A 22,693-nucleotide genomic window follows, 5' to 3' on the forward strand; every position below is an offset into this window, starting at 1 on the left:
AAATGGTGTATCACGTTCACCAACACTCAACTCAGTTGTCTCCTTGATCTTCCACCCACCTGCAAAACCGTTAGTTTGCGACAATTCAGCCAACCTTGTCCACTCTTGCACCAGTGCTGGAAATCACAACCCTGAGAACCAGCACCGCTGCAAACCACAGCTGTCCAATTTCAGTCGACAGTTCCGTGCAGCCAGGCAATCTTGCTAAGCCTAAAACAGTCCTTACCACGTTGCTGCTCAGAATTTCTCCTGTTCCTGTCCCCTGCTGTTCCCACCCCGGACACTCTCCTAACTTCTTGCTGAACTCTACCCACCCATCTTCTTTGGTAAAAAATTTTAAAAAATAAAAGATAAAATACTTTGCCTTCTACATTTCTGAGGAAAATGAGACCACTAGGGATGAATTTCCTTAACTCCCACCAGCCACTATTACAAAACCTACCTGCAGCCCCAGCCTTCCTTTCCTTCTCCCTCTTTCTCCTTGGAAGAGGGGTTCTGTCATCTCAAGGATGACGCCTGAACTCAGGATCAATCACTTTAGAGACTGCTTCATTACCTATCCCTTCTCTTTTGTGTATTTTCAAGTTTCGCCTCTCTTGTCACTCTAACTCTTCAGTATAGAAGCCTGTTCCTGCCTATCCCATCTTTAATTTCTTTTTCTTCTGTCTCCCTTCTTTTGCAACCTACTTTTCTATCTCTGCTTTCTGAACTCCCACTCTTCCTCATTCCAATCTGCAATCTGTGCTTTTTCAGATCTACTGAAACCAGTAGTCACCTCCTAGTTATGGAATCTAATGTTACTGTCTAGGAATGGAACCATTCTATGCGACCGTTGAAAAGAAAGAGCATGATCTGTATGTATTGATAGGGAATGATCTGAAGTTAGATTGTTAACAGAAAAAACAGCTGCATGCTGAGTCATGTGTATTGTATTCTACCAATTGCGTGTTATGTGTACATCTTTTCACAGGCGAGAGAGAGGTGATAGATGTATATCCTTGTCTTATATATGCATATATTAGCTCTGAAAGGATACATTAAAAAGTGACTGACGCTGGGGAGGAGAATTGGCAACAAAGGGGAAACTCACCTTTCACTTTATGCCATATTGTATTGTTTGAACTTGTAATTCTACAAATATAGTTTAAGTATACTTTTCAACTTATTTTTAAAACTTTTAAATGTGAAAAAAGTGCATTGTTTTCAGTCTTATCTTCCTTTCCCTCTTCTCCTCCTAGATTTCTAGGACGCACTCCTTCCAGGTTTTCCTCCTATTTCTTCAGACTTTTACTTTACCTTTTCAGACTCTCTCACTTGTCACTTAAATTTATTAACTAAGTGTTTGTTGCACACTTAGTGTGTGCCAGGCACTATTCAAGGCACTGGAGAGACATGAAAATGATCAAAGCAGAGTCCCTGCTCTCATGGAAGTTGCATTCCGGTGGAGTGGAAGACAGTCTCCAGAGATGGCAGCTATCACTTGCTCCCTCCATGTATAAAAATACCGCTCTTGGGGGCCAGCCTAGTGGCACAGCGGTTAAGTGCGCATGTTCCGCTTCTCGTCGGCCTGGGGTTTGGACCACCCCTGGTGTGGACATGGCACCACTTGGCAAAAGCCGTGCTGTGGTAGGCGTCCCACGTATAAAAAGTAGAGGAAGATGGGCGTGGATGTTAGCTCAGGGCCAGTCTGCCTCAGCAAAAAGAGGAGGATTGGCAGTAGTTAACTCAGGGCTAATCTTACTCAAAAAAAGAAAAAAAAAAGAATTAAAATATTAAAAAAAAATACCACTCTTGACATCGAGATGGAGTTTATTTCCTCTCTCCCTGAATATGGGCTAGCTTTCTGATTTTTTTTTTTAACTAAAAGAATGTGGCAGAAATGAAGTTCTGGGACTTCTGAATCAAGGCATCAAAAAGAACTGGCAACTTCCACATCCCCATCTGAGAAGCCAGCTGCCATGCTCTGAAAAAGCTTCAGTTATACTGCAGATTGATAAGAGACAATGTGAAGAGATAGGCCACGTGGAAGAGCATTAAAGTGCCAGAATGTGAGTGCAGCCTTCTGTGACATTCCAGGCCAACCCGGTTACTGGCTGAATGCAGCTGAGTGAGTGACATCAGCCAATGCCAAGTGTAGCAAAGCGGCCTAGTCAAGCCCTGCCTGAATTCTTGACCCAAATTCTCAAGAAATAATAAATTGTTGCTTTAAGCCACTAAGTTTGGGATGGTTGGTTATTCAGCAGTAACTGAAACAAGTGGGAAGAGTGAGAGATAATAAACAAATATGGTGGTGATTAGGCTGTAAAAAGGCAAAATAGTAGAGGAGCTAAAAGCACATGCTGGAGCCAGATGGCCTGGTTCAAATCTCAGCTCCAGCACTTCCTAGCCTTGTGACCTTTGCATAAGTTATTTAACCTCTATCTATCTCAGTTTCTTCATCCATAAAACAGGGATAGTAAAGTCACCTACTTTTTGGATGATATGAGGATTAAATGTTAAGTGCTTAGAATGGTACCTGGCACATGAGCGCTATATAAGTGCTGCTGTTGTTGTTGTGAACAATAAAGGTAAAAGAATAGGTGAGAAGAGTGCAACTTATCTAAGGTGGGCAGGGAGAGCCTCTTCTAAGACATCTGAAAGGACATGTGGATACTGACACCACTCCGGGCAAAGGGAACAAGTAACTGCACAGGCGAGGAGGCCAGTGTGACAAGGGCAGAATGAGAAGAGGTTGAAAGAGGCTGAGTGAGGCTGAGTGAAAGATAAGAGATAGGAAATATGATAAGATCAAGTAGACAATGACCTGGTAGTGGGGACAGAGCCTTTGGGCCATGGAAAGGACTTTGGGTTTATCAGAGTGATGAGGGCAAACACTGGAGGGCCTTGAGAAGAGAGTGTTGTAATCTGGCCATTTTAAAGGGATGACTCTTCTGCTCTGTAGTGATCAGAGTGAAGGAGTTTAAAAGTTGAAACAGGGAGATAAGGAAAAGGCCTTTGGCAATAGTTGAGGCAGAGTCAAGACGGCTTTGCCTGGAGTGACAGTGGAGGAGAAAGCAAAAAGGAGTCAGACTCCTGATTTGCAGTAGATACCCTTAACCAAGACTTTGCTTTCTGAGGTTTCCATTATCCCTGGTCAACCATGTCTGAAAATATTTAATGGAAAATTCCAGAAATAAACCATTCATTTTAAATTGCCTGCCATTCTGATGAAATCTCACGCTGACCTGCTCTGTCCTGCCCTGGGTGTGGATCATCCCTTTGTCCAGCATACCCACCCTGTGCTATACACGCGACCTGCCTGTTAGTCACTTAGTAGCTGACTCGGTTATCAGATGGGCTGCCATGCTATCACAGTGCTTGTGTTCAAGTAACCCTTATTTTACTTGGCCTCAAAGTGCAAGAGCAGTGATGCTGGCAATTCACATATGCCAAAGAGAAGCCATAAAGTGCCTCCCGTAAGTGAAAAGGTGAAAGTTCTCAACTTAAGGACAGATAAAAAAGCGTAAGCTGAGGTTGCTAAGATCTACAGTAACTTTTATTACAGTATATTTTTATAATTGTTCTATTTTATTACTAGTTATTGTTGCTAATCTGTTACTGTGCCTAATTTGTAAATTAAACTTTATCATAGGTGTGTATGTATAGGAAAAAATATAGCATGTCAAGGGTTTGGTACTATCTGTGGTTTCAGGCATCGACTGGGGGGCTTGAAACACATCCCCCACAGATAACAGGCAACCACTGCATTTTGAAAGTTGGGCCTACAGTATTTGTTCACGGATTAGACGTAAGTTTTGAGAGAAAGAGAGGCATTAAGGCCTGAGTTATTGGTAACAATGCACTGTCACTTACTGTGTTGGGAAAGACTGGGGAAAAGAATACGTTTGGAGAAATGGGAGGAAGTACCAAATAATCCTATTTGAACATGTTATAGTTTACATAGCCATTAGGCGTTTGAACACAGATGTTACGTGGGCAGTTGCACATAGGAGTCTTGTGTTAAGGAGAAAGATCAGGGCTGGAAATACAGCTTTGGAAATCATCCACGGGAAAAGCAAGCAGTCTGGGGCCTGAGCCCTGGGGTGCTCCTCTATTCAAAGAGTGAAGAGATAGGGAGGAGCCGGCCCAGAATCCTGCTGGGTTCTCCGAGCGAGGAAATAACCTGTGTTTGAGAAACAGAAAGAAGGCAAAAATATCTAGGAGGGAGTGCATGAGAGAGAAGGATGGTAGAAAATGAGGTTATAGTGGTCATGGAGGGGTTGGTGGGCCAGGCTAAGAGTTTGCTTTTTATTCTAATTGCAAGAGGAATCAGCAGAAAGTGTAAAGTGTGGGAGTGACCTGATCTGATTTATATTTTTGAAAATTCATTGTCTAGTGCTTTATGTGTACTTCCTACTCTATTGCACAGAATGTTAAAAGGAACTGAGGGTTGAGGTTAAGTAAGATTAGTGGGTTTTGTTTAAATTCATTCTGACTGAAGAGATTATGGGAGAGTCAGAAAAGAAGCAGGGAGACCAAGGAGAAGCAATTGCATTAGGCCAGATGAGAGATGGTGATGCCTCGGACTGGGGTGACAGCAGCACGCCCCAGCTGAGAATTAGAGAGGTTTGAGAGAGTCTCGGGAAGTACAATTGGCATGATTTAATGATGAATTCGATGATTTTTAAAAATCTTTACTGATGAATCATTTATTTGGAAAAGACAAAAACATCTCCACATTCTTTTCTGTTATGCAGAAAGTGAGACGTTTCAAATATATTAGTTTTCCTCTTTTTCAACAGAATTCATTTCAATCTGGTCCCAGGAACTGCTTCTCATTTTAGGATTCACGTTTTAGTAACACATATGCACCCATTACAGTCAAAAGAGCATACTTGAATTTTGGATGGTCATTCATTATTATAGTCACCATACAAACTGTAGGGGAGGAAGACATTTCCTCTACCCTCTCTGGATTCGTCTGGCCAGAGAACAAGTTAAATTCACATGAGACAGAATAGCAGGAGAAAATTAAACAAAGCTTTATAACATGTATACATGGGAGAGGTCAGGCAAACTGAGCAACTCGCCAAAATGGCCGAAACCACCACCCCATCCATCATATCCAGCTAAAGACAAAGGAGGATGTTGGGGGTGGGAGGAGTCAGTTACAGGAGGTTACCAGACAAGCACAATAAACAAATGCAGATTTAAGTCCTTGCCTTCCTCATTGATTAAGAGTTTCTAGAGATAAGGTCATCCCCCCTTCTTCCTGGTAGAGAGGGAGATATCTTTACAGATGTCTCTTACAAAGAGTAAGTAAATTCTACTTTTCAGTTGCTTTCCTGTCTGCAAAGCAATGAGCCCCCAAATAATCATCATGCCAAAGAGACATACCTTGGGATGGCCAATTCCAGGCCCCCACACAACATATGGTAAAAACCCTCTGGCTCTTCCCACCAGGTCCTTTTTGAGCGAGTCCTGGTCTTTGTAAAGCCTCTACCATCAACTTCATTATTATCTCCTTTAGTCAGAAATTTGATGTCTCCATTATCTTTTTCATGAACTTTGATTACTCTGTGAACTACTGGAATGTCTCGTCCTTCAACTTTAAAAACAACAATCTCACCAGCTCTAATTAGGGTCTTCCTGGAAATTTGTTAGGAACAGAAAGTCACCCTATGAAAGGCTGGGTCCACTCAGCACCACTGTGATCGGGCTCTTGCTGCCAGTGAGGACAATCGAGCTTTTCCAGATCATGAATGCAGAAGACACAATCATGGCAAAGTTTCAAACCTGGTAGAAGAGCTGACACTTGTTCCACTTTCTCAGGTCCCCACAGAGGTCCAAACCGGACACAGGGAGACGCTTCCCCATGTTGCTTGTGCACCATGGGAGGGTCTCTGGGTGCTGAGGCGGGCTCAGAGTGTCACAGACAGCTCTAGACATTATATTTGATTCATATGCTGCTTGTTTTTTTTTTTTTTTTGAAGAAGAAGATTAGCCCTGAGCTAACTGCTGCCCATCCTCCTCTTTTTGCTGAGGAAGACTGGCCCTGAGCTAACATCCATGCCCATCTTCCTCTATTTTATATGTGGGACACCTACCACAGTATGGCTTGCCAAGTGGTGCCACGTCCGCACCAGGGATCCGAACCAGCGAATCCTGGGCCTCCAAAGCAGAAGATGCGCACTTAACTGCTGCGCCACAGGGCTGGCCCCTGCTGCTTGGGTTTTTTTCTTGAGCAACTGATTAATGGAAATTTCGTTTTCTGAACCGGAGAAGACCAAGGATAAGCATTTTGGCATGGTTTAAGAGGTCTCTTTTGGACATGCTGACTTTGGGATACCTTTTTGGCATCCAAGTGAAAATGTCAAATTGGCAATCAGTGTTGTAGAGAGAGAAATCAGGGCTGGAGAGAGAGATTTGAGAGTCATTTGCACGTAAATGCCATTCAAAGCTAAAGAGACTAGCTGAAATTACCTGGGAGGAAAGTGTAGATAAGTAAGTATAGATAAGAAAGTGTAGATAAGAGTGGAACTGAGCACTGGGTCACCCAAACTCGAAAGGTGAGCAGAGGAGGAGGAGCTAGGAAAGATGATAGCAGAGGAGTCCCCACAGGTGTAGGAGGAAAACTAGGAAAGTGCCCGCTTCCCAGAAATCAAAGAGGCTTTCAAGAAGGCTGGTGTGATAAATGATGTTGAACGCAGCTCAACAGTAAAGTAAGGTAAGGTCTGAGAGGTAGCCTTTGGATTTGGTAAGAGGGAACCTTTGGTTTGGTGGAGCAGTAGACACAGAGGCTCCACTGGGGTGAGTTAAAGAGAAAACAGGAGGTGAGGGGGGCTGGCCCCGTGGCCGAGTGGTTAAGTTCGCGCGCTCCGCTGCAGGCGGCCCAGTGTTTCGTTAGTTTGAATCCTGGGCGCGGACATGGCACTGCTCATCAGACCACGCTGAGGCAGCGTCCCACATGCCACAACTAGAAGAACCCACAACGAAGAATACACAACTATGTACCGGGGAGGCTTTGGGGAGAAAAAGGAAAAAAAAAAACAACAAAAAAAAACAGGAGGTGAGGAAGTAGAGGCATCTCCTTCGGGAAGTGTTGCCGTACAGTGGAATCAAAAACTGGGGCAGTAGCTGGAGGGAGTATGGAGTCAAGGTATAGAGTAGATACCCCAATCCCAAGCATTAAAAAAATCAAACAGCTGATGTGATAGCAAACCTAGATTTCCTACTGGAAAGAATCTGACCTGCAAGGAAAAAAAGAAAAGATGTCCAAACATGGATTTCTATATATTGTCATAGACTCAATCTGAGTTGAATCTACCTATAAGCTCTTTTAGCATGGCATGTGTTACACTAGTTTGCAAACCTATATGTCTCTCTTGTCATATTCTAAACTCCATAGTGTTTTTCTCATTTTTTAATTCTCTAGAGACTAGTACAGTGCCTTGCACTTTAGTAATTGTTCAATAAAATGGTTTATTGAGATCTAGCAATTTAAGAATTTATTGAATTGCAGTTTATTGATAGAGACATAAGTACTTGCCTCTCCTGCCAGCTGCCCTGACTTATATCGGTTCTATTTTTTATCCTCTGATTGATTGCCCACTGGGAGGAATTGAGGACTGCTTCTCCCACTTTCCAATCCTTAAAAGTCAGAGAAGACAAGGATCCTCCTGGGCTCAAAGGGCAAAAAGATTGAAGGCAATGGTTTACCTGCCCTGGGGCAATCCCTGAGTGAGTGTGTGAATGTGTATCTGTGTGTGTGTGTATCTGTGTGTGTGTGTGTGTATTGGAGGGGGTGATGCAGCCTCTGGAAGGTAATGATATTTGTGCTAATTTTAATAATGTGGCAATACAATATATTTTATAATGTAGTATGTGAAAAATGCTTCATATGTGTATTTTATCCTCATAACAACCCCATGATAGGTATAATTATTCCTAAAATACAGATGAAGAAACCAAGGCCCACTGACTTGTCCAAGTTAATCTAACTACAGTACTCTAAGTGGCAGAGGAAGTCAGACCTGGGGCTCCAAATCTAGATCTTCAAACTCTAAATCTTCTGTTTTCCCCTTACTTCAACTCCCACTGGGTCAAGGTGTTGAATAGAGAGCTTAGCACTAAGATAAAAAGCAGGGTTCAAAAAAGAGATGATAGATGATGACAGAAAAGAAATAACCAGGTCGGTGAAGGCTGGTTTGAGAAACTGAGACGGACTCATGGGAGGGCCGTGTGCGGGGATGTACCCCGGAGAGGGGTCAGGCAAACAGGACGTGAACACTGGGTCTGGGCTCCCGTCTGCCAGATGCGTGCATGTATGCTGGGGGTGGGGGTACAATCACACACCTGTATCAGTGCTATTATTTAATTCAACAGCCATTTATTGAGTCTGAAAAGAGAAGATGATATAGTTCATACCTCAAAGAATGTACTTACCAACTTGTTAGGAAAACAGTAAAAGCAGTGATTAGAATGCACAGTTCAGACAATCAGAGATCCAGGAGCTCAGCCTTGGGAGAGATGGGGGTCGGGGTGGAGAAAATCAAACCAAGGGAAGATTCTGAACAGAGATGGAACCTCAGCCAGGACCTGAAGGAGGGCCAGGTACAGGGGAGGGAAGAACACGTTAGGTGGGAAAGACGGGAATAGTGGTGGGCAGGGCGGGAGAGGGTCAGTTGTCAGAACCAAGCTGAGGGATTTAGACTTGTTCCACAGTTACGTGGGGGGATCTTTGAGGATGTTTAATCAGAAATGATCAAAGAGGGATTTAAAAACATCTTCTGGGCTTTCGAAATAGAGCTGTAGTTTGTGCATCTTATTCTACTTAACTATTAAAATAGAAGTTCTGTGTGTGTGTTACACTTATTATTCTTACTGAATTAGATTATGTTTCTCTCCCAAGTTAAAAAAGAATAGTTAAAAACAACTTAGACCTTTGTTTTAAAAAATGGATGCTGAGATTCCGAGTAGCTGAGATTTTAGAAAAGGGGCACCAACTCCCAGTGACATCTGGGAGCACTTTACTATGTGGCTAAACTTCATGCACCAAGATAATGACCAAGATGAGGAGCAAAGACCTGCTGATGACATATTGTAATTTGGGGGGAATGATTTAAATAGAAACACTTCTACTCATCTCATACCAAAAATAATTAGTGGAGTGAATGACTAATCACCAGATGTAGGTGAGCAGATGGCAACTTATTTTTAGAAAGAAGCACATGGCCATATGAAAACTGTTGAGACACATATTCATAAATCCTATATTACGACATATAAGTAACCATTAGAGCAAGCATATTTTAACAAAATGTTAAAATACATATTTAAATAAAATATTAATCTGTATCTGAGGGGTTTTTGGGGTTTTTTTTTTTTTCCTGCTTTATCTCCCCAAATCCCGCCCCCTCTGAGTACACAGTTGTATATCTTAGTTGAAGGTCCCTCTAGTTGTGCCATGTGGGACACCGCCTCAGCATGGCCTGATGAGCAGTGCTAGGTCAGTCAGTGCCCAGGATCTGAACCAGCGAAACCCCAGGCTGCCGCAGCGGAGCTCGAGAACTTAACCACTTGGCCACAGGCTGGCCCCTGAGTTATTTGTATATAACATGTGCCTAATAATGTTACACGTCTCTCTCTTATTCTTTCCTTGTCTCTCTCTTTTCTTTTTGTTTTTCAGGTATGCTTTTTGGTGAGGAAGATTGGCCCTGAGCTAACATCTGTTGCCAACCTTCCTCTTTTTTTTTCCTCCCCAAAGCCTCAGTGCATGCTTGTCTATCCTAGTTGTAAGTTCTTCTAGTTCTTCTATGTGGGATGCTGCCACAGGACGACCTAATAAGCAATGTGTAGGTCCACGCCCAGGATCCCATCTGTGAGCCCTGGGCCACCTAAGTGGAGTGTGGGAACTTAACCACTCAGCCACCAGCAAGCCCCTCCTTGTTTCAGTTTCATTGACAAAACCTGTTTTTGTTTTTTTGCTGAAGATTAAGCGTTGAGCTAAAATCTGTGCCAATCTTCCTCTATTTTGTAGGTGGGTCGCAGCCACAGCATGGCTGACTAGTGGTGTAGGTCCACACTGGGGATGGGGGAGCGGGGCAGGTGGAATCAGGCAGCTTAAGCAAAGCCCTGCACTTAACCACCAGGCCACAAGGCCTGCCTGACAAAACTTGTTCTACTGTCATCTCTTAGCATTCTGATCTCAAGCTGGGCATTATATGTCACTTTTTTTTTTGCTAAAAATAAAAAGCAGTAGTTTGGGCTAAAGGATTCCTTTCTTGTGTGTATTACAACACGTAACAGGTAAATTGTTATAAACATTGAAAGAAAGCATTTAGACCCCAACCTACAAAAAATAGTGCCTCAAATATTTATCTGCAAGTGAGTTGTTTGAAATTTAAAACGTTTTCCCAAAGACACAGGCAGGTCAATAATGGTTTAGTTCCTGGGCTAATCTACAAATATTATTTGATTTATGAGGTCGTTCCAAGAACGTGCATTTGCAATGAAAAATATAGCTGAAAGCAATACTTTATAATTTAAAAAAAGAGATGGGAAAACCCTTGGTATTGAGTAATTTTTCATGAATTTCATGGCACTTAAAGAAAAGCAGGCTTTAACGGTGAAGGGTGAAGAGTTCCATGGAAGGTGCGAGCTCTGCAGCGGAGGGACAGGGGTGGTGGAGGGGCGGCAGCGCCGGGTCCAGCGGTGTGGGAGCCTGGGCCCACAGGAAAAGCGTGCGCCCTCGGCAGTGCCCGGATCAAGGTATCCACCTGTTCGCTGACTCCGTCAGGAAAAGTTGATAAAAGCCCTACAATTTAGAAAAGCATCTAATCTAAATCTGTTCGCACACACTGTCAACGCTCATAAACCCGCCCTGCGGGGGTGAGGAGGCAGAGGGACACCGGGGAGGGGGACCCGGGAACGGCGAGCCACCCATTGGAAAGACTTCCCTTTGCACAGCGATGCGGGCTCATAAAACAAACCAGCAGCAGCTTGTCTTTGTTTAAAATGTGAATACTGTATTTTGTTCCTCATGGATTTTTGGGCATTAATTTTGACTTTTAAAATATTGCATGAAGATGGTTTAGCTATTATTTTGATTTTTCTGGATTACGGAGGGCTTTTTGGTGCCCTCTTAGGCCTCATCTCATCCGGGGCATTGGTGGGAAGCAGTGAGAAAGGAGGCGGCAGGAGGGGCCCCACGGTAACCCTTTTCTTTCTCTCTGTCTCTGTGTCTCTCTCCCTTTTCCACTCCCCCGCTCCCCTTCTTTCTTATCTTTAAAAGGTTTTTTTCTGAGTTTGGGTCTCCAGTGCCATCCGTCTTCTCTGGCTGCTACTGAAGGCCCAGCCATAGCCTGGAGCCAGCGGGCTCCTGGGGGCCGCGAGCTGGGCAGGGCGCAGTACTTCTGAGGGGAAGAGGCCTAATCGATTTGCGCAGGTTTTAAAATTATACGTATTTTTTTTTAAATGTGGTTAAATCCTCTGAATTTCGGAGCCTTGGGGCCACGTCTGCTGCAACTGCTAGGCTTATGTATGTGATGAGAGCAGTTGGAGGAATAAGAAAAACTTAACGAAGTAACTGGATGGGGAGAAGAAAAAAGATTGTTTAAAAAGGATGTGCGTAAATTGAAGAAAGAGATTGCCTAAAGTGGAGTCGCCTTGGCTGTCAGTGGCAAAGTCCAAAGAAAATTGGGATGAGTGTGTGGTGGGAGGAGAGATTTGGGATTCCGGAGGGGAGTTATCTCCAAAAAGAGGTTGAGAGGGAAGAAAAGTTGATTTGGTCAGTTCTCCATCCTGGCCACCAAGTGGTGCTGTCGGTACAGGGCTGGCTGCCTTCTGGAATGAGGGAGAAGGGGTTCCCGCATCCTGGGATGGAGATGGGGAGAGGGAGTCTCAGAGGGCCTGCGCGCAGTTGGTGGGGGTCAGAAATTCACAAGTCAGGTTCTTGTAAGTTGTGTTTATGAACCCACAATATATACATATTTTAAAGTAATAGAAACTTGCAGGAGACATTTTCAAACAGTTCTAAAACTACTACTTTCAGTACTGTGGAGTGTGCTACACTTCGGCAAGGAAAAAGATGGGTTTCCAGGCTGGACCACTTTACTCTGACAGATCAAGAAACTTTAGGGCGCTGTTAAAGAAGGTTGTGGGAGCCTTTGAATGCATTTCGTTAACAATGAGAAGTTGTACCAAAGTACCACTACCCTTTAGTCGTTACCCTGAGCACTTCTGTCGTGGACTGATTGTTCTGATTCCGTTTTGACTGTGAGCAGCTGCTAGAAAGAGGTGCACTGAGTTGAAGACAGCGGATGGAGGGTGCTCCCCTCAGCCTCTGCCTTCAGGAATACGTGTTTTCTGTCAGAGAGGAATTTCCTTCTGGTGGGTTCGGATACCACGCTGGGTCCAAGAAGCAAAATGCCCTTCCATGTGCAACGTAACAGTGTGCTGAGTTGATGGACCCACTGTGTGTCAGGGCACAGAATCCTCATTGTGTGAAGACGTGGGTAAAAGCATAGACCCTAGAGTCGATACCAGTGGGTTTAAGCCTAATTCTGACACTTATACTCTAAGAAAGTTTGGACGATCCCCAGTTTTCTCATCTAAAATTTGGGGAATAAAATATCTATGACATAGAATTAAATGAGATAATATATCTGAAATCCTTGGTTAGAACATAAAAAAGAAAAAGATAGCCATATTAGGCGGCAATGCCTGAAGAAAGAGGGGAGGACCAAGAACAGGCATGGAAACTCCTGTGTGACTGATTATCTCCCAATTCTTACCTTGTGTCAAGAAGGAAGATGGTCAAGAAGGTTTCAGGGACGGGCTTTGGAGCTGCTCTGCCTTAGTCTAAATCCTGGTTCCACCGCTTCTGACTTGTGTGGCCTTGGGCGAATTATTTCATACTACTGACTACAGAATTGTTGTGAGCGGATACAAGTAAACTATGTGCTGGCCTTATTATTGTTGTCACTTTTTTTTTCTACCTGTAGCCAGAAGACTTGAACTAAATCCTGATTATGCTATATTTACAAATCTATTCTTTATGAAAAGAACCTTAAATCACGCTTTAAAAAAATCATGCTGTTATATTGAAAGTGGAAAATTAAATATAAAATTGGTGTTCCCCATTTCACTGGGCACCTATTCATCCGTTCAAGTCATTTCTGGAATTTTCCCTTAATGCATTCAGACTCAAGAAATTAAAACAAACAAGCAAGCAATCATACAAATGCAAAGAACAACAGAGAAAGCATCTGGTCTATAGAAGCATGATTTTATTTTTTTGCTTATACGAGAAATGGGACGTCTTCCACTTTCCTTGCACCTGCAGACGCCCCAGGGATTCCGACAGTTTTAGCCAGTGGGTCCTCCTTAGGTATAGTGTCCAGTATAATTGTGCCGTTCCACAAGCCAAGCCTTTCCTCCACAAGAACATTTTGCAATTAGATTTCTTTACCTGCCTGTGAAATGTCTTTTTTAACCCGCCATTGCTTTCTTTCCCGTAGTTTTAGAGTGTGGATCTGCACATATGGAATCACGCAGCATTCTCAAGCATTCCATCTGTACTTCACAGTTTTGATCCACAACAGGTAAATGGCTCCTTCAGAAGTGAAGGCCAGGATGTGGGGAGAGCCTGAATGAGAGGCGAGAAGCTGGTATGAGAGCCGGGAGAACAGAATTTAAGCTGGAAAACTAGTGACTGGGGCATTTGGCATTTCTGAGCAGAAATTCCCAGAGCTCCAGAAATTGTCTTCTTAAAACAATAGGAAATTGTGAAATTTGGAAATATGGTCATCCAGCTCCACATACTTTCTCAATAGCTCATTGGTTTTGAACTTCACTGTTTCTTGAAGGTGGTGGAAATAGAAGATAACACTGGAATTTGCACCATCAGCTTGTGGAAACTAGGTACAAGGAAACAAATAGCACACTGATATGTAATAATAAGATGATGTAAATAAAGAGCATAAACATATATAAAGGAATGGAGGAGACCCAGATACTGTGGGTTTGCACTTCTGCTTGTTGTCAGCAGACAGCACTCACAGCCTGTGAAGTTTCAAGTTCACGTCCTCCGGAAAGAAGGAAGGATCATACTCTGTAGCTTTTGTTTGGAACGAAGATGATGTCACATGCCTCCTGAAGAACAAAGTAGAGTCACTTATCTATTACCAGTTCATCCTAAATATGATAACTAATTTAAATTAGGCTTAATCATTAACGAGACGCACGACCAAACTGAGATTTTTGTGCTCTTTGTGCAAATACTATTATCAGTGTCTCCTCGTTAAATAAAGTTTGGGAAGTTTGGTAGTCTTTGGGGAGCTTTATAAATATTTTCTACTGCTTGCTAGTTTAGTAACCTTGGGAAAGTTACTTAAATTCTCTAAGACTCAGTTCCCTCATGATCAAGTGGCGAGAATAATGGTATGCACTCACTGTCGCGGAGTTGGAAGATCAGCATGGAGTCTGGCACAGAGCAGGCACTGATGTGGCAGCTGTTACTATTGTTATTGTTATTGTACTTTTATCTAAAGCTTCCCTCCACCTTGTTGGATGTAGTCAGGAATATAAGGAAATAAATAAATAATCAAAATGTATGGATTGCATGTGAGTTGTGTTTTTAAAAATTTGTTCTTTTTCTACTTTCTTACTTAGAAAATTCTTTTTTTTTTTTTTAAAGATTTTATTTTTCCTTTTTCTCTCCAAAGCCCCCTGGTACATAGTTGTATATTTTTAGTTGTGAGTCCTTCTAGTTGTGGCATGTGAGTGTCGCCTCGGCATGGCTTGATGAGCGGTGCCATGTCTGTGCCCAGGATTCGAACAGGCAAAACCTGGGTCACTGAAGTGGAGCGCGCAAACTTAACCACTTGGCCTCGGGGCTGGCCCCTAAAAAATTCTTAAACACACCAAAATGAACCTTCAGATAGCCATCACCCAGCTTAAACAATTGCCAATGTTTTTACCAGTGCTGGTTTTTTATTTCCAACATTATTTTTCGGTAATATTTTAAAGCAAGTACATTATGTCATTCCACCTGTGAATACTTCAGCATGCATCTCTAACCATAAGATTGCTTTAAAAACATAATCACCATGCAAAATTAAAAATAAATTTTTGGGGCCAGCCTGGTGGCACAGCAGTTAAGTGCACACATTCTGCTGCGTGGCCTGGGGTTCACCGGTTCGGATCCTGGGTGCGGACCTATGCACCTCTTATCAAGCTATGCTGTGGCAGGCGTCCCACATATAAAGTAGGGGAAGATGGGCATGGATATTAGCTCAGGGCCAGTCTTCCTCAGCAAAAAGAGGAGGATTGGCAGCAGATGTTAGCTCAGGGCTGATCTCCCTCAAAAAAATAAATAAAATAAATTCTTAAAATCATCTAATACCGTATTTAAGTTTCCATACTTGTTTCAGAAGTATCATTTTACAGTGGTTGCCAGGGGCTGGGGGATAGCGGAAATGGGGAAAGAGTGGTCAAAGGGTCAAGTTTCAGCTATGCAGGATAAATCAGTTCTGGGGATCTCACGTACAGCAGGGTGTCCAAGGTTAACGATACTGCATTGTAGACTTGAAATTTGCTAAGAGGGTAGATCTTAATTGTTCTCACCAAAAAAAAAGTTAACTGTATGAGGTGATAAACATGTTAATTAGCTTGATTGTGGTAAATATTTCACAATGTATACATCTATCAAAACATCACCTTGTATATCTCAAAGATTTTAATTTTTTTTCCTTTTTTCTCCCCAAAGCCCCCCCAGTACATAGTTGTGTACCTTTAGTTGTGGGTCCTTCTAGTTGTGGCATATGGGATGCCGCCTCAGCATGGCCTGACAAGCAGTGCCATGTCTGCACCCAGGATTCAAACCGGCGGAACCCTGGGCCGCGGAAGCAGAGCGCGTGAACTCAACCACTCAGCCACGGGGCCAGCCCCTCACCTTGTATATCTTAAACATATATATATTTTTTTTGGTGAGGAAGATTGGCCCCAAGCTAACATGTGTTACCAATCTCCCTCTTTTTACGTGAGGAAGATTGTCCCCGAGCTAACATCTGTGCCAGTCTTCCTCTATTTTGTATATGGGACTCCACCACAGCATGGCTTGATGAGCGAGCGGAGTATAGGTCCATGCCCAGTATCTGAACCTGCCATCCCCAGGCCACCAAAGCAGAGTGCACGAACTTGACCACTATGCCACTGGGCTGGCCCCAAATATATATAATTTTTATTTGTCAATTATACCTCAGTAAAGCTGTAGGAAAAAAAGAAATGTCCTTTTACAGTTGATTTGTTTAAATCAGGATTCAAACAAGATCTCCATATTGAATTTGTTTGTTGTATCTCTTAAGACTTTTTAATTCTCTTCTTTTTCTTTTTTTGTGCCATTGATTTGTTACAGAAATCAGGTCATTCGTCCTTTCTGATTTGGCTGTTCGTTTCATTGTGGTGTTATTTAACATCTCTGTCCTCCGTATTTCTTGTGATTTGGTTTTAGAACTAGACACTTGATTAGATTCAGATTAAATTTTTTTCTTTAGTCAAAAATACATCACAGGTGGTGCTGTGTTCTTCCAGTGGTATCACGTCAGGAGACACGTAAGGTCTGGATGCCCCAAATTTAGTGGAGCTGAGATTGATCAGTGGACTCAGATAGCGTCAACCCGACCCTTCATTGCAAAGCTCCTTTCAATCTTTCACCTAAGAATTTTAACATTCATTGATGATTGTTGCTTAGATCTATTACTGCATTAGGCATTGTGTAATAGTGAATTTTCTACTTCTATCATTTCTTCTGCATTTATTAGCTGAAATTCTTCTATGAAGACGATTTTCCCCCTCATTGACTAGTTGATAACCCTGGAAAAACAATTTGTATAGAAAAGACAAAATAAATACTTGATTTTTCCCTTTCATTTATCAATATCCAGAGTAATGAGTTGGTGCACTAGAAATCTCCAAGTGACTGTTTTTGTTTAGAATCACTATAAAGTTATGGATTTTACATATTTTGTGTGTTCCAATCCATTGCAGTCATTATTCTTTTTCTTCTTTTTTTTTTTGGTGAGGAAGATTGGCCCTGAGCTAACATCTTTCTGCCCGAGGAAGATTGTCGCTGAGCCAACATCTGTGTCAATCTTCCTCCACTTTATGTGGGATGCTGCCACAGTGTGGCCCAATGAACAGTGCTAGGGCCGTGCCTGGGATCTGAACCCGAAAACCCTGTGCCAGCAAAGCAGAGCGTGCCAACTCAACCACTATGCCACCGGGCCAGCCCCATCATTATTCTTTTTGATATTAAAATTGTCCCATCTTAAGCCAAAAGGGAGTCCCTTCAAGTTGGCTCCTATATGTCCTTTTGACATAACTCCCATTGACTTAAGATGAACCTGGGACATCTTTCTTGATAACTTCCTGGATTTCATGCTCCAGACCTTCAGCCACCATGTCTTGTAGATGCTTGGTCCCTTTGAATGGAAAATGGTATTTAGAGACAATAGATCATTAGCACTGGGGTTGCTTATTGCTATTAATTTGTCAAAGTTTCTAGATCTTTTTTGGTTGATAGCAATTTTTTAAAGGAAAAAAAGTATGTTTATACTAAATTTTATTTGTTTATTCCAAATCAAATTTAAGATCACGTAATTTTTACTTGATCTCTTTCATTTGATATTTATGTATATTTTCTCTTATGCTGAAACAAGTTTGGTTTCTAGTAATATTAGCATAATTACTTACTTTTTTTATCCTAAAATACACCAATAACAGCTTTAAAATTATAAGAGTAATATTGCCACTATTAATAAGACTACTGACTACATTTTATTTTCCCTTATTTCTTTGCCACAAAAGGTAACACAGAAAACACAAAAGCATTTTGCTTTTTTCATTTAACAGTGTATTTCGATGATCACTGTATGTCATTATGTAGAGATCTCATTTTTTTCTTACAGCTGCATATTACTCTGTGGTGTGGATGTATATGGATTATTTTTAAAGTTTCTGACACAAACTTCACATTTTTATCATGTTATTATCTGTTGAGTGCTTGTGATAATCTACATATTCTAGAAATATAATTAGACCATAATTCCTAATAATCTGGCTAAATTTTACAAAGATAGTATGCAATGATGGGAAAAAGTGCAAACTCTGAACTACACACAATAATTTGAAGACACACCATTGAGAAAGAGAATAGGACTCCAAAAACGTAGGGTGGGAGAAGCTAGCCTGAAATGATCACTAACCTATAATTTTACTGCTGCTTAAACAATGACTACCATTTGTCTTCACACAGATGCCCTGGAAGCGGAGCCTCAGGCACAGCTTCGACTTTGAGGGGGAGGGGGTCAGGAGCATCCCGGGAAGCAGAAGTGAGGGGTAGGGGGAAGAAACACAGAGAAGAAGGACAGCAAATAAACGGAGCATGTTTCTGAGCCAGGCTCTGCTCCAGAGCAAATGCTGCTGGTTTCACGATGGTAGAAGTGCATTTCACGGGGCTCCCTGCATTTCACCATTGTGCCGCCTGGCCCTTGCGGGAAGGTGCTGGAGAAGCTGGAGCCTGTATTGGTCCATTCAGGCTGGTTGCCAGGCACAGGGTCTCTCCTTGCCAGTCAGCTTCATGTGTGGAGCTCTTTGGTCTGTGACAGCGGGAGATGGCAAAAACAGTGGCCAGGCTTCAGAACAGCAGAGGGGGGCTTCTCCCACTAAGCAGCCAACCATCGAGGCTGGTCCGGCCAACCTGGGGTGGCACGTAAACTGGGTCTGATTCACAAATCAAACTGAAATCGTCTGAGTCTTCTGTCCTTATTCAGAAATTTTTGATAACAAAAATTGTTTTGGATACAGTGATAGAAAATATCTTAAGAAGTCATCTAATATTTTTCCTTGACTTTAAACAAGACCATAAGTTATTCTAGTTTTGAAAATCTCAGGAATATTTCACAATTTCCCTCAGGAGCCCATTCAAGAATCTAAACATAGCATTTTAAACCATACAAAGGGGCTGGCCTGATGGCATAGCGGTTAAGTTCATACGTTCACTTCAGTGGCCCGGGGTTTGCCAGTTTGGATCCCAGGCGTGGACCTACCCACCGCTTATCAAGCCATGCTGTGGCAGGCATCCCACATATAAAGTAGAGGAAGATGGGCACAGATATTAGCTCAGGGCCAGTCTTCCTCAGCAAAAAGAAGATTGGCAGCAGATGTTAGCTCAGGGCTAATCTTCCTCACACACGCACACACACACACAAACCTTAAAAAAATCAGGCTATACTGTTTTAGCAACTTGTGACTTAGGTAAATTACCCCCTAGGCTAATAAAAATGCTAAATATTTAAAAATTCTAAAACTTTTGATAATTAGAGGATGATAAAAAAAAAAAAACGACTAACTCAAACCTGGTCTGGGATATAACTTTTGTATGATGAAAATCACAATCTCTTTTTAGGAAGAAATCAGCATTCTGATAAAATGTATTGTAATCAAATTATGATAAATTCTAATGGAATTAAGAAATATTCTGAGGAACTAGCTTCTCTCACTCTCTGTTGATTGTCAGCCAAATGTTTAATAGTGTTTAACCAAATATTCTTTTTTTGTGTGTTAGTGTAACTAGTCACTTTTTTTCTTTCAACTAAATGTCTGTAATTTGAGTGAATTTTTTTTTTTTGGAGGAAGTTTAGCCCTGAGCTAACTGCTGCCAATCCTCCTCTTTTTACTGAGGAAGACTGGCCCTGAGCTCGCATCCATGCCCATCTTCCCCTATTTTATATGTGGGACACCTGCCACAGCATGGCTTGTCAAGCAGTGCCACGTCCGCACCCAGGAATCCAGGCTGGCGAACCCTGGGCCAACGAAGCGGAACGTGTGAACTTAACCACTGCGCCACTGGGCTGGTTCCCTGAGTGAATCTTTGAATTGGCCTGTTTTAGGTCTCTTCTCTTGTGGCGATTTTCAAATAAAACTTCAATACATGCTCATAATGAAATTATCTGAAAGCTTTTTTTAAAACCGTTGTGAGGTTCAGATATCAAATATACATAAATATTGTTGTGGTAATAGACATGAGTCTCACTTTTTCCTTTAACAATAAGATTGTGTGTGTGCGTATCCTACATTCTTGATCACTCAGATTAGTACCTTATACTGGCAACAACCTTAGGAGTCTGAGAGAAAGTAGTTCTGTTCAAAGGCTACAAACTAGCGGGAGCTAGTTCCTTGACCTGTCGTGCTATTAATATAGTAACAAGAATTACATTTATGTGGAAGGAAGGAGGGAGAGAGGGAGAGAAGGAGGTATTTCATTCACACACCTCTCTCTCCACCGTTGGGTGAAGTTGTTATCCGTATGGTAAGAACAACACAGGTGCTCACTAGATAGTTTTTGAATCAATGAATGAATGACCGCCTCTCTGGGACTGTTAGATGCACTGTGGCTTGAAGGCAAAGAGGCAGAGTAGATATCCTCAGCCTTCCTCTGTTCTATGATTCTGTGGTTTCTCTGACTACTAAAAGTTGGCTAGGTTGCAAATTTATTTAAAGTCAGAAAAGCAGGATGCTTTCAGATGAAAGCAGGGAGAAAATACTCCTCAACCTGTCCACCTTAGTACCAGGGAAGCCTAATAAATATCATTAGCATTTACGTGGCTAAGCAGCATAAACTCATAAAAACTATGTACTAACAGCACTAACTTGTGGCTAGAATAAGAACGTTACCTGTGCCAAATTTTATTCTATCTTATGTTTTAGCCATCCTGTTTTCATTTGAGCACAGAGGAACGCAGCCAGCTGCCTTTCTGATCTATAGTTTCTTGCACCGGGAAGGAAAAACTGCTGAAGTCATGAGGCTGCTCCAGGCAGAGCCCTCATGTGGGTCATATAAAATCTCTAGCATTGCTGACCTCGGGCAGGAGGGAGTGACAAGGACGGGAGAGGTTCGAGCACGGGTTTTCTCCTTGAACCTAGAAGATTATGGGTCAAGAGCTGTGTGCAAAGACTCTCCAGCCTGGATGCAGCTGCCATCGCTGTTGGGAGGGAGGCGATGCACACAGCTGTCAGAGGAGCGCGCCTGTGACGATGGAGGCTGCGATCGAGGTATTTGTATCCAGGAGGAGCGTCTTCCTCTATTGATAAACCAAGGAGGTCAGAGACTCCCTTTTGGAAGCAGGGTCTGATTTTTCTGCGGTAGGTCGAAACCAATAGAAAGAAAATTCTATTAACGTTACAGAGAATTTGTGGCTGTTGTTATCAAATTTAGGGATTTTCTTGTAAACCAAAAGGGAAAAATAATCCTATGCTTTGCACTGCACGAAACTCACTTGCCTCAAAGTTGAGAAAGTTAGTTATTCTCTTGAAATCTCTCAAGTACTAAATTACAGAGCTGAACCTCAAAAATGAAGCTGCAGTATTGGTATGCTAGGATTCAAAATTTTAATAATTAGCTCATGCTTATTAGCAATGCCATACCAGAAAATTATTCCCCTAAGGAGATAAATTAAGGGGACATAAAAAAAAAAAAAGCCTGAGTTAAACAGAGAAAAATTGGAAACCATCCATCAGAGAGATTTAGGTTAACCCAAGAGTTAAAGACATATTTTTAGGTGAAAAAAGAATGTCATGTTTCAGCAGTTGATATTAGTATGGTCTTTTTTAGGACTCTGACTTTCAGGAAAGGTGTCTTTTGGGGATGTAGGAAGTTCAGAAAACATGTGAAGAGTGAAAATCAGGCAAATAACGAAAAATCGGTTTATGTCAGCCACCAAATCTTGACTTTGCATAAATTTTATTCCTGCACTTTCTTCTTTCTTTAGCTAACAGATCTAAAGGAAGCATCATGTTCCATGACTTCATTTCACCCCAGGGGACTTCAGGCTGTCCGTGCACGGAAGTTCAAGAGTAAAAGGCCACGGAGTAACAGTGATTCTTTTCAGGAAGAGGATCTGAGGCAGGGTGTTCAGTGGGTGAGTGAGCAGCTGATGTTGATCAAGAATTTAATGCATGCTTGTCCCCGGGAGGCTGGCCCTTACCTCCAGCGCAATTCCTGACCGGGCCTTCCCAAGTACATTCTGGCAACGCTGTCTAAGTTCTCTGAAAAAAAAAATCAACGCTAAAAAGGTGTTCTTTCTTTCTTTCTTTCTTCCTTTCTTTCTTTCCCACCTCTCACCCCTCCCTGTTCCCCTTAAGCAGAGGAAGAGCCTCCCTTTTGGGGCAGCCTCATCCTACTTGAACTTGGAGAAGCTGGGTGAAGGTTCTTACGCTACGGTTTACAAGGGGATTAGCAGGTGAGTGACTCATAGCTGGGAGGGACTTTAGAGATGAGGATCCCATCCTCTGATTTGTTATTATAAAGCCAGTTGACACATGGCAGAAGTTCACAGCATCTGGGACCTGTGCAAGACACCATAGTCGACAGGGAGAGACACGATGATTTAAATAGCCTTGAAAGGAAAACAAACTTGCCCTGTCCCGATGAAAGCCAGCCCACTAAGATGCTTATCAGCTTTTCCTCTTTTTTATTCAATACAAAGAAAGTAGACTGGCCCAAGGAACAATTCCTGCTCTTCAGCCTGGTGAGAAGGGCAGTTGCTAAGGTGTCTCTAAAGGGTTTTCAAGTCCCTCCCTAAGTCATGACAGGTTTGCAATGGCAACCTTGAGTCTGATCCTCCGTCCTCCCACTTTGCCTTCATGGAAGAGA

At 42.4% G+C, this 22,693-nt stretch overlaps 1 protein-coding gene and 1 pseudogene across 1 annotated transcript in view; one reads left to right on the forward strand and one right to left on the reverse strand.

Moving 5' to 3' along the window:
• Positions 1–4,755: 4,755 nt before the first annotated feature.
• On the reverse strand, positions 4,756–5,775 carry LOC106843142 (signal peptidase complex catalytic subunit SEC11C-like; annotated as a pseudogene).
• Positions 5,776–20,929: 15,154 nt separating this feature from the next.
• Positions 20,930–22,693, forward strand: part of CDK15 (cyclin dependent kinase 15) — an 85,170-nt gene continuing 83,406 nt past the window's right edge. Inside the window, exons 1-3 of the mRNA XM_014860064.3 lie at positions 20,930–21,093; positions 21,810–21,959; positions 22,186–22,280. Coding sequence (XP_014715550.1) covers positions 20,971–21,093; positions 21,810–21,959; positions 22,186–22,280 — 368 coding nt within the window. The 5' untranslated portion in view covers positions 20,930–20,970. The remainder of the gene's footprint in view (positions 21,094–21,809; positions 21,960–22,185; positions 22,281–22,693) is intronic.

This window comes from Equus asinus, chromosome 4 (assembly GCF_041296235.1).
Source record: "Equus asinus isolate D_3611 breed Donkey chromosome 4, EquAss-T2T_v2, whole genome shotgun sequence".
NCBI classification, from domain to species: Eukaryota; Metazoa; Chordata; class Mammalia; order Perissodactyla; family Equidae; genus Equus; species Equus asinus.